General features: G+C 39.5%; 1 protein-coding gene across 1 annotated transcript in view; it reads left to right on the forward strand.

The window, feature by feature from the left end:
- Positions 1-703: 703 nt before the first annotated feature.
- The window catches only part of LOC126299397 (uncharacterized), a 54,802-nt gene continuing 42,568 nt past the window's right edge, over positions 704-12,937 (forward strand). Inside the window, exon 1 of the mRNA XM_049991270.1 lies at positions 704-817. Coding sequence (XP_049847227.1) covers positions 745-817 — 73 coding nt within the window. The 5' untranslated portion in view covers positions 704-744. The remainder of the gene's footprint in view (positions 818-12,937) is intronic.

The raw sequence follows: 12,937 nt of genomic DNA on the forward strand, positions 1-12,937 counted from the left end.
GAATTTTAACAGTAAAACTTTTCGCGACGTATAAAGCATAAGCATTTACCTTTTAGGTAGCAGCTGTGCACAGCAGAATGAAGATAATGAGAAATCTTGTCCATAAAGTCATTTTTCTCAGGATATTAATTTGATAATTTAGAGACTGTCGTTGTAAATAGTGGCATTCAGTTGTCGGATGCTCAGACGGCTGCTTTATATCTTCGAAAGTTTAATGTTCTGTCTGAAACATCATGTAAGAAAAGTCTCGTGAAATAAGACGGAAAATATCTCGTGCCTTAATGGCCATTAAGGATCTTTTTTAGTTATCATGTTTACCTGCTCCCATTTTGGACTGGACCAGAAACGTGTATTTCAACAGGGAAAAGATTGCCTGAGGTGAATGAACACACAGATAAGGCAAGTCTGTACTTTACGAGCCACGCTGCTTTCGGTATACTCTCGTCTAGGTTTCCTTCTGCACTCGTTCTTAGCAGTAAAACGAGTTCTACTACTACTGAAACATGTTCTTTGAACGGAAAGTTCAGGAGGAAGTGTTATGGAACGCATTAAGATAGGAGTTTCGAAATCTACAATTCGACGACGCAGTTTTGCCTGTAGAATGACGCTCTACTCCGAAGGAGCAGCTATTAAGGCAGGCCCCTCTTACGGTATCTGGCGAAAACAAAGTCGTTATGCTGCAAGGAAATGAGCTATGAGGTCGTTGTAGCAGCGAGAGGACAGTCCATACTAGCGTCAGGAGCAATGCAGCACGTACTCACACTTCTTGTCTTAGCAATCTCAGCGGCAACTGGCTCACCTTTGAGAACCACTGAAGGTAACTCTGAGTGACATTCATTATGCATTTCATAGTCAATTCGTGAGTAAGATCAGGTGTACTTGTGTAGCAAAGTGCTATCTTGAAAGGTATAGTAAAATATTTCCATAAAATATCTGGCCGCCTGCTACGTTTTTTATACTGTATTTTTGTATCTGGTCTCGTCACCGGAAATGATCTTTGATCAATATCGAGGTGTAAGGTACTCCTGCCCTTGCTGTCCTATTGCAATTTGGTATCCTTGTAAGTTATGGGGAAATATTAGACGGAAATGCAGCAACCACTTTATCACTATTTAATACGCTACCTGTTCTGATAAGAAAACTTGTCCATTAAGTCTACGATGACTTACCCAAATCGTGGACAATGTGTTATCAATATACACAAACCAAAGAGGAAGGTATCAGTTATATTGTGACGGAAATGTATACAGCAGTTATAATCATTTAAAAAGTCCTTTACCGCATGTCAAATACAACTCCTTATAGGTGTCTCAAATGTTTTAAGTGCAATTCTAAAACGAAAGAATGTGATAAGAGGCTACCAGTGTAATCCAAGGTAAAAACAACATCTTCTTCACAAAGTGTCTTGACAATGGATTAACGGTCGATTTATTTTATATTCTTACAAAAAAAGTACTTTTGGCAATTTTTATTTTCTGCTTATAATAAGAACGGTTTCATGGCGCAAAGCTGTAGAAACTCTCTCTTCGTCTACGTTGATGACAACATTCCGCAATTCTTCTGTTTCTGCAGGAGGATACATAATTTCCCGACTTCCCTGTTCCATCCGGAAATAGCGGTCAAGCTACACCACTGTCGAATTTTCCTGATTTTTACATAAAAGTTTTTTGGATGTTATGACGCATCATGTTGCAAAAACTGTCACTGAGCAAAACGGACGTTTCGGCCAGTAGGTCCAGAGGAAGGCTACTGAATACGTCTCCAAAACGTTGGTTTTACTAAGTGGTAATTATTTTACGTGACGCTGCATGATACGTAGAAAAATTTTATGTAAACCAGCTTTGGTCACATAAACTTTTGCACTTCTGTGGTAATTCTGTCGTAGATGTAACTTGTAGCTTCACCCTTCATGAATTATATATTAACGAAATTTTAACAGTTAGCCTTTTCGTGTAGCACAACAATGACTTTGTGACATTGGCCACAGGATAAGCGGATACGGCTAAGTCTCTCGGTTAAGTCTTTGCCGTTAGTAAATAAACTCTACACTCTTCCTTGGGTTTTTTCTCACTATTAACTCTTAACTCATGCTGTCTTGCGGTATTCTAAGTAAATAACGTTCTAATACTGCACATGTATACTGTTTGATACGTGTTAGCTATCGTCAAAGAGAGAAAAGATAGTCGTATCGCTTACGCTGTAGCACATCATAGAGCTACTGTGATATCACTTACATAAATATCTTCAACATTTCGCGGCCCTGTCAGCAACAGTATAAATATTAATTTTAATAATCAACAGCCTCAGTAGCACCGTGTTGTACTGGACTTCCAGTACAACACTTGTGGCTTACTCAGCGCGGTGGCGAAGTGGGGCCGTGGCACTTTCAGATACGTTTTTACAGTCTGACTATAATTTATGGATTTGTAGTTTTAGCTTGACGATGTCCACTGTCGACAAACGATAGTTACTGTTATTCCGAAGAAGGTTCGGTTACCCCGACTGGTATCTAGGTAAATTCTAGGCAAAGGGTGCAACTGAGGCTGTTGATTATTAAAATTAAAATTAATATCACTTACACGTTTAATGGACTAAAATCATGGATTCATATCCCTGTTAAGACAAGTAAGATAGACGTCTTAAGCAGTTTCCTCTTTCACACCGAACCTCACCTCAAAAAATTGTATATTACTTCACGTTTAGTGTGATTGAAAACAGTTTCTTTGCCATTGCACCGTCAGTGAAGAGCGTACATAGCCTGGAGCGCTACAGGGTCGGTGTGCTTGGATATTTGGTGGTTTAATGTCTGTCTCAGAGGTAACTGATTAACCAGACATTATTAATTAGTGTAGATTATCATAACAGTTACTTCAAAATTGACATCCGCAGTTGCCATATGTAGTGAGAAATATTTCAGAACTCGCACTATCTTCTTAGGTGGCTGCTGCGTCGGCGTTTAAGTTTACAAATACAGGAGAACCTATAGAAAATGCGTTTGTTGGAGAAAGGAGGTCTGAATCCATCCCAATGGCACCAGATACGTCACACAACCGCCTAATTATTTCCCTTTCTGATCTGTAATAAACTCAAGAGACACGATCACGTGCCTTACACCAACAAATAAGTCAGCACAGTTAATGTCATACAGATTTCTGTTATATGCATTCCAGTTTGGTATAGTGCTTCCTTCAGGGAGAGCATAAGGGAACAATTATTAGGAATGGGGAAATAAATACAGTAGAAGAAGAATGGGTAGTTTTGAGGGATGAAGTAGTGAAGGCAGCAGAGGATCAAGTAGGTAAATAGACGAGGGCAAGTAGAAATCCTTGGGTAACAGAAGAAATATTGAATTTAATTATGAAAGGAGAAAATGCAGTAAATGAAGCAGGCAAAAAGGAATACAAACGTCTCAAAAATGAGATCGACAGGAATTGCAAAATGCCTAAGCAGGGACGGCTAGAGGACAAATGTAAGGATGTAGAGGCTTATCTCACTAGGAGTACGATAGATACTGCCTACAGGAAAATTAAAGAGACCTTTGGAGATAAGAGAACCACTTGTAGGAACATCAAGAGCTCAGATGGAAACCCAGTTCTAAGTAAAGAAGGGAAAGCAGAAAGGTGGAAGGAGTATATATAGGGTCTATACAAGGGCGATGTACTTGAGGACAGTATTATGGACATGGAAGAGGATGTAGATGAAATGGGAGATACGATACTGCGTAAAGAGTTTGACAGAGCACTGAAAGACCTGAGTCGCAACAAAGCTCCGGGTGTAGACAATATTCCATTAGAACTACTGACAGCCTTGGGAGAACCAGTCCTGACAAAACTCTACCATCTGGTGAGCAAGATGCATGAGACAGGCGAAATACCCTCAGACTTCAAGAAGAATACAATAATTCCCTCCCAAAGAAAGCAGGTGCAGACAGATGTGAAAATTACCGAACTATCAGTTTAATAAGCCATAGCTGCAAAATACTAACACGAATTCTTCACAGACGAATGGAAAAACTAGTAGAAGCCGACCTCGGGGAAGATCAGTTTGGATTCCGTAGAAATACTGGAATACGTGAGGCAATACTGACCCTACGACTTACCTTAGAAGATAGGTTCATGCATTTGTAGACTTTTAGAACGCTTTTGGCAATGTTGACTGGAATACTCTGTTTCAAATTCTAAAGGTGGCAGGTGTCAAATACAGGGAGCGAAAGGCTATTTACAATTTGTACAAGAAACAGATGGCAGTTATAAGAATCGAGGGCATGGAAGGGAAGCAGCGGTTGGGAAGGGAGTGAGACAGGGTTGTAGCCTCTTCCCGATGTTATTCAATATGTATATTGAGCCAGCAGTAAAGGAAACAAAAGAAAAATTTGGAGTAAGAATTGAAATCCATGGAGAAGAGAGAAAAACTTTCAGGTTTGACGATGACATTGTAATTGTGTCAGAGACAGAAAAGGACTTGGAAGAGCAGTTGAACGGAATGGACAGTGTCTTGAAAGGCGGATATAACATGAACATCAACAAAACCAAAACGAGGATAATGGAATGTAGTCGAATTAAGTCGAGTGATACTGAGGGAATTATATTAGGAAATGAGACACTTCAAGTAGTAAAGGAGTTTTGCTATTTGGGGAGCAAAATAACTGATGATGGTCGAAGTAGAGAAGATATAAAATGTAGACTGGCAATGGAAAGGAAAGCGTTTCTGATGAAGAGAAATTTGTTAACATCAAGTATAGATTTAAGTGTCAGGAAGTCGTTTCTGAAAGTTTTTGTACGGAGTGTAGTCATGTATGGAAGTGAAACATGGACGATAAATAATATGGACCAGAAGAGAATATAAGCTTTCGAAATGTGGTGCTACAGGAGAATGCTGAAGATTAGATGGGTAGATCACATAACTAATGAGGAAGTATTGAATAGGATTGGGGAGAAGTTTGTGGCACAACTTGACAAGAAGAAGGGATCGGTTGGTAGGACATGTTCTGAGGCATCAAGGGATCACCAATTTAATATTGGAGGGCAGCGTGGAGGGTAAAAATCGTAGAGGGAGACCAAGAGATGAATACACTAAGCAGATTCAGAAGGATGTAGGTTGCAGTAGGTACTGGGAGATGAAGATGCTTGCACAGGATAGAGTAGCATGGAGAGCTGCATCAAACCAGTATCAGGACTGACGACCACAGCAGCAGCAGCAGCAGCAGCAGCAATAGTGCTTCCATTCGCAGCTGGTCAGCCAGCTCTCTGTAGTGCAAAGATATTCTCCATTTCTACTGCGTTTGATATCGATGAGATATTTGCATGAAGTTTGCACCTTAGATTGTTTTAAGTTATGTTTAATTAAAATTTTATGTATCGTAAGCACTTAACTAAAAACAGAAAAACGAATTTAAAATACGGACTGAAGCGGATCCAAAATCATATTACAGGGAATTGGTTCAAATGGCTCTGAGCACTGAGGGACTTAACTTCTGAGGTCATCAGTCCACTAGAACTTAAAACTACTTAAATCTAACTAACCTAATGACATCACACACATCCATGCCCGAGGCAGGATTCGAACCTGCGACCGAAGCGGTCGCGTGGTTCCAGACTGTAGCGCCTAGAACCGCTCGGCCACTTCGGCCGGCTACAGGGAATTAACTAAGGACACTTACGGAGAAGCAAATAGTTGGAATCATGCAGGTTAATCAAACGGCGAAGCAAATTGTCTGAATTATTATGTATTTTATTAAATTCGCTGCACCAGTTACGGCCTGATCTCTCATTCATTACCTTTTTACTGTGATCTTCAAGCTTAAACTTCAACTTACATTATTTCCTTCTTCGTCTGCCAATTCCACATTCAAATGGTTATTATTATTATTTATTATTATTATTATTACTATAATGTTTATGTAGAAATCTACAGATTACAAAAATGTTAAATTATCCATCAACAGAAGTGCTAGAGACTACCCACCTGTATTTTTGTTTTAGCTGAAAAAGTACCTAACTGGTTTTTAAATTATAATCAAAGTCACTTACCCCATGTGACATAACGCTGTCCTTCTCTGAAAATGGCAAAAATATTATATTTGCAACTTATGTAAAGAAGGAGTTCCGGAGATATAACTGTCCGCTGTAAAAGGCTAGTACCGATGCCAGCATACAAGCTGGTCTTTGTAGTCTTACGTCTTGCAGTACTCCCACATTTTCAGAGGGCCTCCCACACATGCATCCCCACTACTTAAGGACTGTTATCGTCGCTCCATCTCGATGTGATTACTGATGGAACAATAGAACAACTGGAAGAGGTTAAGACAAGAATTATGTTGTGCACATGTTGAAAGGACCAGTGTGCTGAATGTTTAAAGAGGTTAACGAAACAACAGGAGAACTGAGTCTCTTCGGTTGAGTGGCTATCAATCCGCAGCTCGTGCTCGTGCGGTAGCGTTCTCGCTTCCCGCGCCCGGGTTCCCGGGTTCGATTCCCGGTGGGGTCAGGGATTTTCTCTGCCTCGTGATGACTGGGTGTTGTGTGATGTGCTTAGGTTAGTTAGGTTTAAGTAGTTCTAAGTTCTAGGGGACTGATGACCATAGATGTTAAGTCCCATAGTGCTCAGAGCCATTTGAACCATTTGAGTGGCTATCTGAACCTTGTGCCTCCTGAAAACCGAAAACTAGTCCACTGTCTCCTTTTCTTTTCAAAAAGATTCAGAATGTAATGTGTGCCGCCATATCATTACTGGCTGTTTTTGATTCCACTTCTGAAAAAAAGTTAAATGTCAGTTTGCTCCTGGAATTATCCTCTCATTTTGCAATTAAAGCGTAAGTCTTGACCTATTTATTAATTTCCTTACGACGGATTATATCCAACACTCTCTGACAAGATACTGTAGCACATTTGTACACCGTGCATCGTTCATCAAGCGTGGTTCATAGGTAGTCTACATAAAACCGGAGAAGGCTGTTGACTCTCCACGTTTTACTCATAATGTATTTTAGTACTAGGCACCAGAAGGAAGTCATTTAACATGTACTAAAGTGTGGCAGCAACATACGTTTCTGATAAAAACGAGAGGAAAATATCGCTTCTGTTGTTTAAAATGGAAAATGGAAATTGTGTCCTTTCATGTTAACTTTAAGAGGACTTACTAAACGATAAGAATCGTTAAAATAACAACAAACCTGTTAGTCTTCCGAAATCCTAAAACCAGCTAAAAGTGCACAATCCACCAGCAATGTAAGAGCCTTCTGCAGATTATTTGTGCATTCAGAAAGTCTACAAGGTTAATTAATAACTGAAAAGTCATCCACGAAAAGAGAGCATGTGACATAGACTCTTATCGTTGATCTAATTCTGTGAACAGCCATATTTAATAAGAAAAGAAACGGAATCACGTCTTGAAATTGCCATGAGGACGCTATTCCCTTCAGCAGGGTAACGATTCGATGAGGCCTCGCTAACTCGGTATCTAAAAAAGCATCGAAGAGGAGGAACGATTCTTTGTACTTGGTACTTTCTGCAGACAGTACTAGTGTTATAATAAATCACACTGGAAAGAAACAAAAGGAATAATTGTTAATGATAATTTCCTGAGAATTATAAAGTGGTTTTCTGAAAATGGACTCTCACTCAATTTTGAAGAAACACACTTCTTTCAGTTCTGTAAAACAGACATAGTCATATCAACAATTGATGTACCACATGTGCATGAGTCAGAAAGAAGGGTAGAACGTTGCAAATTTTTAGGTGTACATGTTGATGACACCTGAATTGGAATCAATACATATATCTGAGCCTATCGAAAAATTAATTGTTCTTCCTATACTTGATGATCTTGTAAACAAACGTAACTACCTGCTGACTTGAAATTTCCTCGTAGATTGAAACTGTATGCCGGCCCGAGACTCGAATTCGAAACCTTCACCTTTCGCGCGCAAGTGCTCTACCAAATGAGCCACCCAAGCACGACTCCCGAGCCCTCATGACAGCTTAAATTTTGCCAGTACCTCGTCTACTACCTTCCGCACGTCACAGTAACTCTTCTGCCAACGTTGCAGAACTATCACTCTTGGAAGAAACGATACTACAGAGACATGGCTCAGCCACAGCCTGGGGGATGTTTCCAGAATGAAATTTTCACTCTGCAGCGGAGTGTGTGCTGATTCAAAACTTTCTGGCAGATTAAAACTGTGTGCCGGACCGAGACTCGCCAGGATGTTTCACATAAGCGCACACTCCTCTGCAGAGTGAAATTTTCATTCTGGGAAAATCCCCCAGTCTGTGGCGAAGCCATGTCTCCGCAATATCATTTCTTCCAGTAGTGCTAGTCCTGCAAGGGTACTGGCGGAAGTAAAAGTCTGTGGAAGTGTCGTGAATCGTGCTTGGGTAGGTGAGTTGTAAGAGTTCTTGCCCGCGGAAGGCAAAGGTCCCGAGTTCGAGTCACGGTCCGACACACAGTTTTATTGCGGTATATTGGTAATTTTTACTTTATGGACCGTCTTACAGCAGCTGAATGAAACACGATTGCCATACGCGTTTCGCCTTTATTTTCTGCAAAGCATCTTCAGTGGCCCGGAATATATACTTATGTTTGCTATTTAATGTACATTTTGGTCACTGTACCTATAGGTTATAAACAGTTCTGACAGTTCTGGTGGTTGGTATTTCCTATTAAGAAGTAACAGTTTGCGTGGACAGTTCAAAATATTACTACTTAATAGGAATATACCGTATTATTACAAGCAACTGAGGAAGACAGGACTACAAAAGGCCAGCCCGTGTGGCCGTGCGGTTCTAGGCGCTTCAGTCTGGAAACGCATGACCGCTACGGTCGCAGGTTCGAGTCCTGCCCCGGGCATGGATGTGTGTGATGTCCTTAGAATAGTTATGTTTAAGTAGTTCTAAGTTCTAGGGGACTGATGACCACAGATGTTAAGTCCAATAGTGGTCAGAGACATTTGAACCATTTTTTTTACTACAGTAGTCGAAGATGTCAACAAAGTTTTAGTCTACCTGGAAGTTTCGAACCAGCGCCCACTCCGCTGCAGACTGATACTTTCATTCTGGAAATATGAGGATATATTTTGCATATTTGAACTCACTATTCATTATGTCTTACGGAATAATTGTCTGGGTAACTCATCACTTAAAACGAAAGTATTCATTGCACAAAAGTGAGCAGTAAGAATAATATGTGGTGTTCTCTCACCGACTTCATATAGATACCTCTTCTAAGAGCTAACAAGTTTATTGCGCCGTCACAATAAACATAGTCGCTAACGAAATTCATCATAAATAATCCATCACAATATGAGAAGAACAGTGATGCCCATACCCACAACAACAGAGGGGAATATTATCTTTACTACCCATTGTTAAAGATTTCAGTGGCACAGAAAGAAGTACAATATGCAGTAACAGAAATTTTTGGTCATTTGTCTAATAACATAAAGTGTCTGGTAGGTGGCGAAGCAAGTTTTAAATCATATTTAAGACCATTTCTCCTGAACAACTCCTCCTATTCCACTGACGAATTTCGACTTAAAAACCGGTAGTCAGATAAAAGAAATAATAGTGTAGTTGATGAGTAGGATTAAAAATATTCTATTAATTAATGTTAACATTAACAATGTATACATATCCTGTAAACTGTTTCGTTCTAGATCATTTGGATAAAAGAATTGTTCAAATGGTCTATGGAACATGTAACTAACTAAATAAATAAATATCTATGGTCGCTGCAGGAATATTTATTACATTTCTTAATTACAACGCCCCACTTAGCCGGGGTAGTTTGACGAAATGCTCTCAAAATTAATAACCTGCGATTGTCTACCATTCCTGTTGGCCAATTAGTTTGGTTTTTATTTGAAAGCTGAACTGTACTAATTACTGCTTGGAATTAATTCAAGTTCTAGATAAATTATTCAGCCTACTGTTATCTCAAACACATATTCAACGAGCAAGCTTTTCGCTACTAAGTCCAAACTTTTCATACGATTAACCTTAGGTTTCTTTATTTAAAAGATCTCAAAATAACCCATCATAAATTGTTGAGAAAAGCATTTAAGTTGATAAAGTCTTCTTCTCATCTTCGGAGTGAAACCATTGTGAAGAATTACGTTTACTGGTCGTAGAATAGTGTGTTCAAAAATTATTTATTTGACAAGTGAATATCTAAGGGGAGGCTCAAAATAACGGTGAGAGCGTCAAATGTTCTGAGAGGCGACTATAACTTCCTAGAAGTCCAATCATACCTTTATCACGTGAAGTATTAGATCCGAAAGTTATGAACACATGTGGAGAAAGACCAACAAATACATGCTAAAGTGCAGTGATAATACAACGTCCATTGAGGCCGGATGTTCGAGTGGTACAGCTTCCAGATATCTCGAGATTATTGGCTTGCGTCTTGCTTCTGGAATCTGTATAGCCTCACGTAATGATAATAATTTCGAGCTCCGAAATTTGAGAGACGATGCAGTTCCACCCAGTTGAATGGCCTATGTGCTCCAAACTAGGCGACTTGGAACTCTTGTGCCGCACCAGTAATGAACAAAAGGTAGATCACATAAAATCACCTAATAAGTAAGCACAGTTTGATATATAGCAAGTTTTCCTGAATGCTTATTCATAGTAAATTTGGAGAGAACGTATCATTATGGCTACAGACTGTATCCGAAATATTTTTAGAAAACGTTTTTTACGCCAGGGTTGCTTTGACAAATTCCTTAAAAATAATATAGGCCCAAAATATTTACTTTATTTGTGTCCTAAGGAACACGATTCTGTTAAATTATTTTATCGACACTGTCTTACATTTTCATACAGTACAACGTTAGCAAGAGAAATACATGGAAAATGGTAAAATTTCCCAACAACATCCGAAATAAGAATGGTAGATACATTACGTTTTTAGAACGGAATTTCTATTTCATTAAGAGATACTTGAAAAGATCACCTTCCATTAAACTGAGCGCGTCTAGAAAGATCAACATTTTTCAGTTTTCATCAAACTATTCCACCACAAGAAAACCTGTATTTCTAACTTTTATTGCATTCTTTATCAAGCGCTGTAAGAGAACGAAATTATCTGCGTCATTGATTTTATTTGAGGTGATAGTTCTGCATGATGGTAGGCCACACACAGGGAGTGACGTGTTCGTATAGAAATGTACGGCGTGGGAACATCCCAATGCAAAGAGTAGGAAAGCTACACTTAATTGTGAGCTTACTTGCAGCTATTTTTGTAGTATGTGCCTTCATTTGTATGCTCACCTGTTATGGAAACACACACTGAAATTCGACATATATTTTTGTTGGACTCCAATCCTCAGAAACATACGTCGTGTGTCTGTGGGTGCTTCTACAACAGATCAGTGTATCTGTAAGAACAGGAACTACGAAAACAACTTTCAGTAATCGGAAAATTAGGCAGCGAACTATTGTCACTCACAAAAACGTCGATTAATTGCAGATAGCAAGCTAACGGTACACAATAATGAAAAGATGTTCCTCCAGAACCCATCATTATAGCAAATAAGATAACACTCACAATAGGAAAGTTGTTTTTAGGCCCACTTTCGTTAGAATAATTATTACTTCAAATATATTTGCATTTTACAGCCCGAATAAAAGTACTCACTGATGATGGTAGGAAGATGCTGAAAGTATCTGAGTATTTAAAAAGTACCGTTGGTAACATAAAAGATAGACTTGAATTGCCACAATGAAGGTAAGAATACTAATGTGAATTTCCTTTACTTCGCTGCAGCAATATTTTGATGTGCTTTAAACTATGATGAATCCAGTTCAAAAATGGCTCTGTGCACTATGGGACTTAATTTCTGTGGTCATCAGTCCCCTAGAACTTAGAACTACGTAAAACTAACTAACCTAAGGACATCACACACATCCATGCCCGAAGCAGGATTCGAACCTGCGACCGTAGTGGTCACGCGCCGGCCAGCGATGAATTGAGTAACCATTAGGAGAAGGAGTAGTAATAACCACCATTATTGATTGAAAATAGACTACAGCTCTCAGCAAAGGTTTGGAAGAAACAAAAAGTCAAATTCTGGCTAGCTCTTGGAGTGATTTGAGCAAAATACTCCACCATGGATAAGACAATCTTTCCACAGATCTTCTAAAGATTCATGTCAGTAACAGCATTAACATGATATCTCTCATCTCCTCTTTAAGTTCTCCCGCTGGCCTCTTATACACGCACTGGTGTAGTGAAACGAGTGATGAAACTGAGCAGTTCCTTCCGTGACGATAACTTGCTCTCGTTAATTAACGATACTATTCGCTCCCCCACCAGAAGGATTTGAACTTGAATCTATCCCTTCTACAAATCGGCAGTCTTCACTTAACTCAAATACCGGATCTTTTCAGTTGTCCAGAAAAGTTTGAAGTAGACGACCAGCAGAGTCGTGGATTGCGCTGGTTATGTGTTCTCTAATTTCTGGAGAGATTTAAATTAGGTAGCTCGTCCCCCTCACCTTCATATACAACCATGTGGGCAGCTGACATTTTGCCACTACTCAGTGTGCTAGGCGTATTCACAGCAGTTCATAGGAGAGCATATTATCTATAATTTTCGACTGAACGATATAAATGAGGACTGGAAAGCATATGGGAACACTGATAGGATAGACTGATCCAGTAGCAGTAATGGACTGAGTGCTCTATCCCATGCTCAAAAGCTATAGATCTTCTGATAACAAGAGGTTCTCCACATCTACACTCTCGAGAAATTGTCACAGAGTACGATCGGGCGGGGGAGCTGTGTTATATAATTTCGGATAGCCCCATAGTTTAAGACGTAAGTAGGCAACGTACTGCCATCTTTTTCAGTACTATAGTTGCAACAGCTTGCCCGTTGGTATTGAGGAACACAACGCTACTTATGGTCCCTCTCCACTGAAGTTGAATCTTTGTGTAAA

Source organism: Schistocerca gregaria, chromosome X (genome assembly GCF_023897955.1).
Source record: "Schistocerca gregaria isolate iqSchGreg1 chromosome X, iqSchGreg1.2, whole genome shotgun sequence".
NCBI classification, from domain to species: domain Eukaryota; kingdom Metazoa; phylum Arthropoda; class Insecta; order Orthoptera; family Acrididae; genus Schistocerca; species Schistocerca gregaria.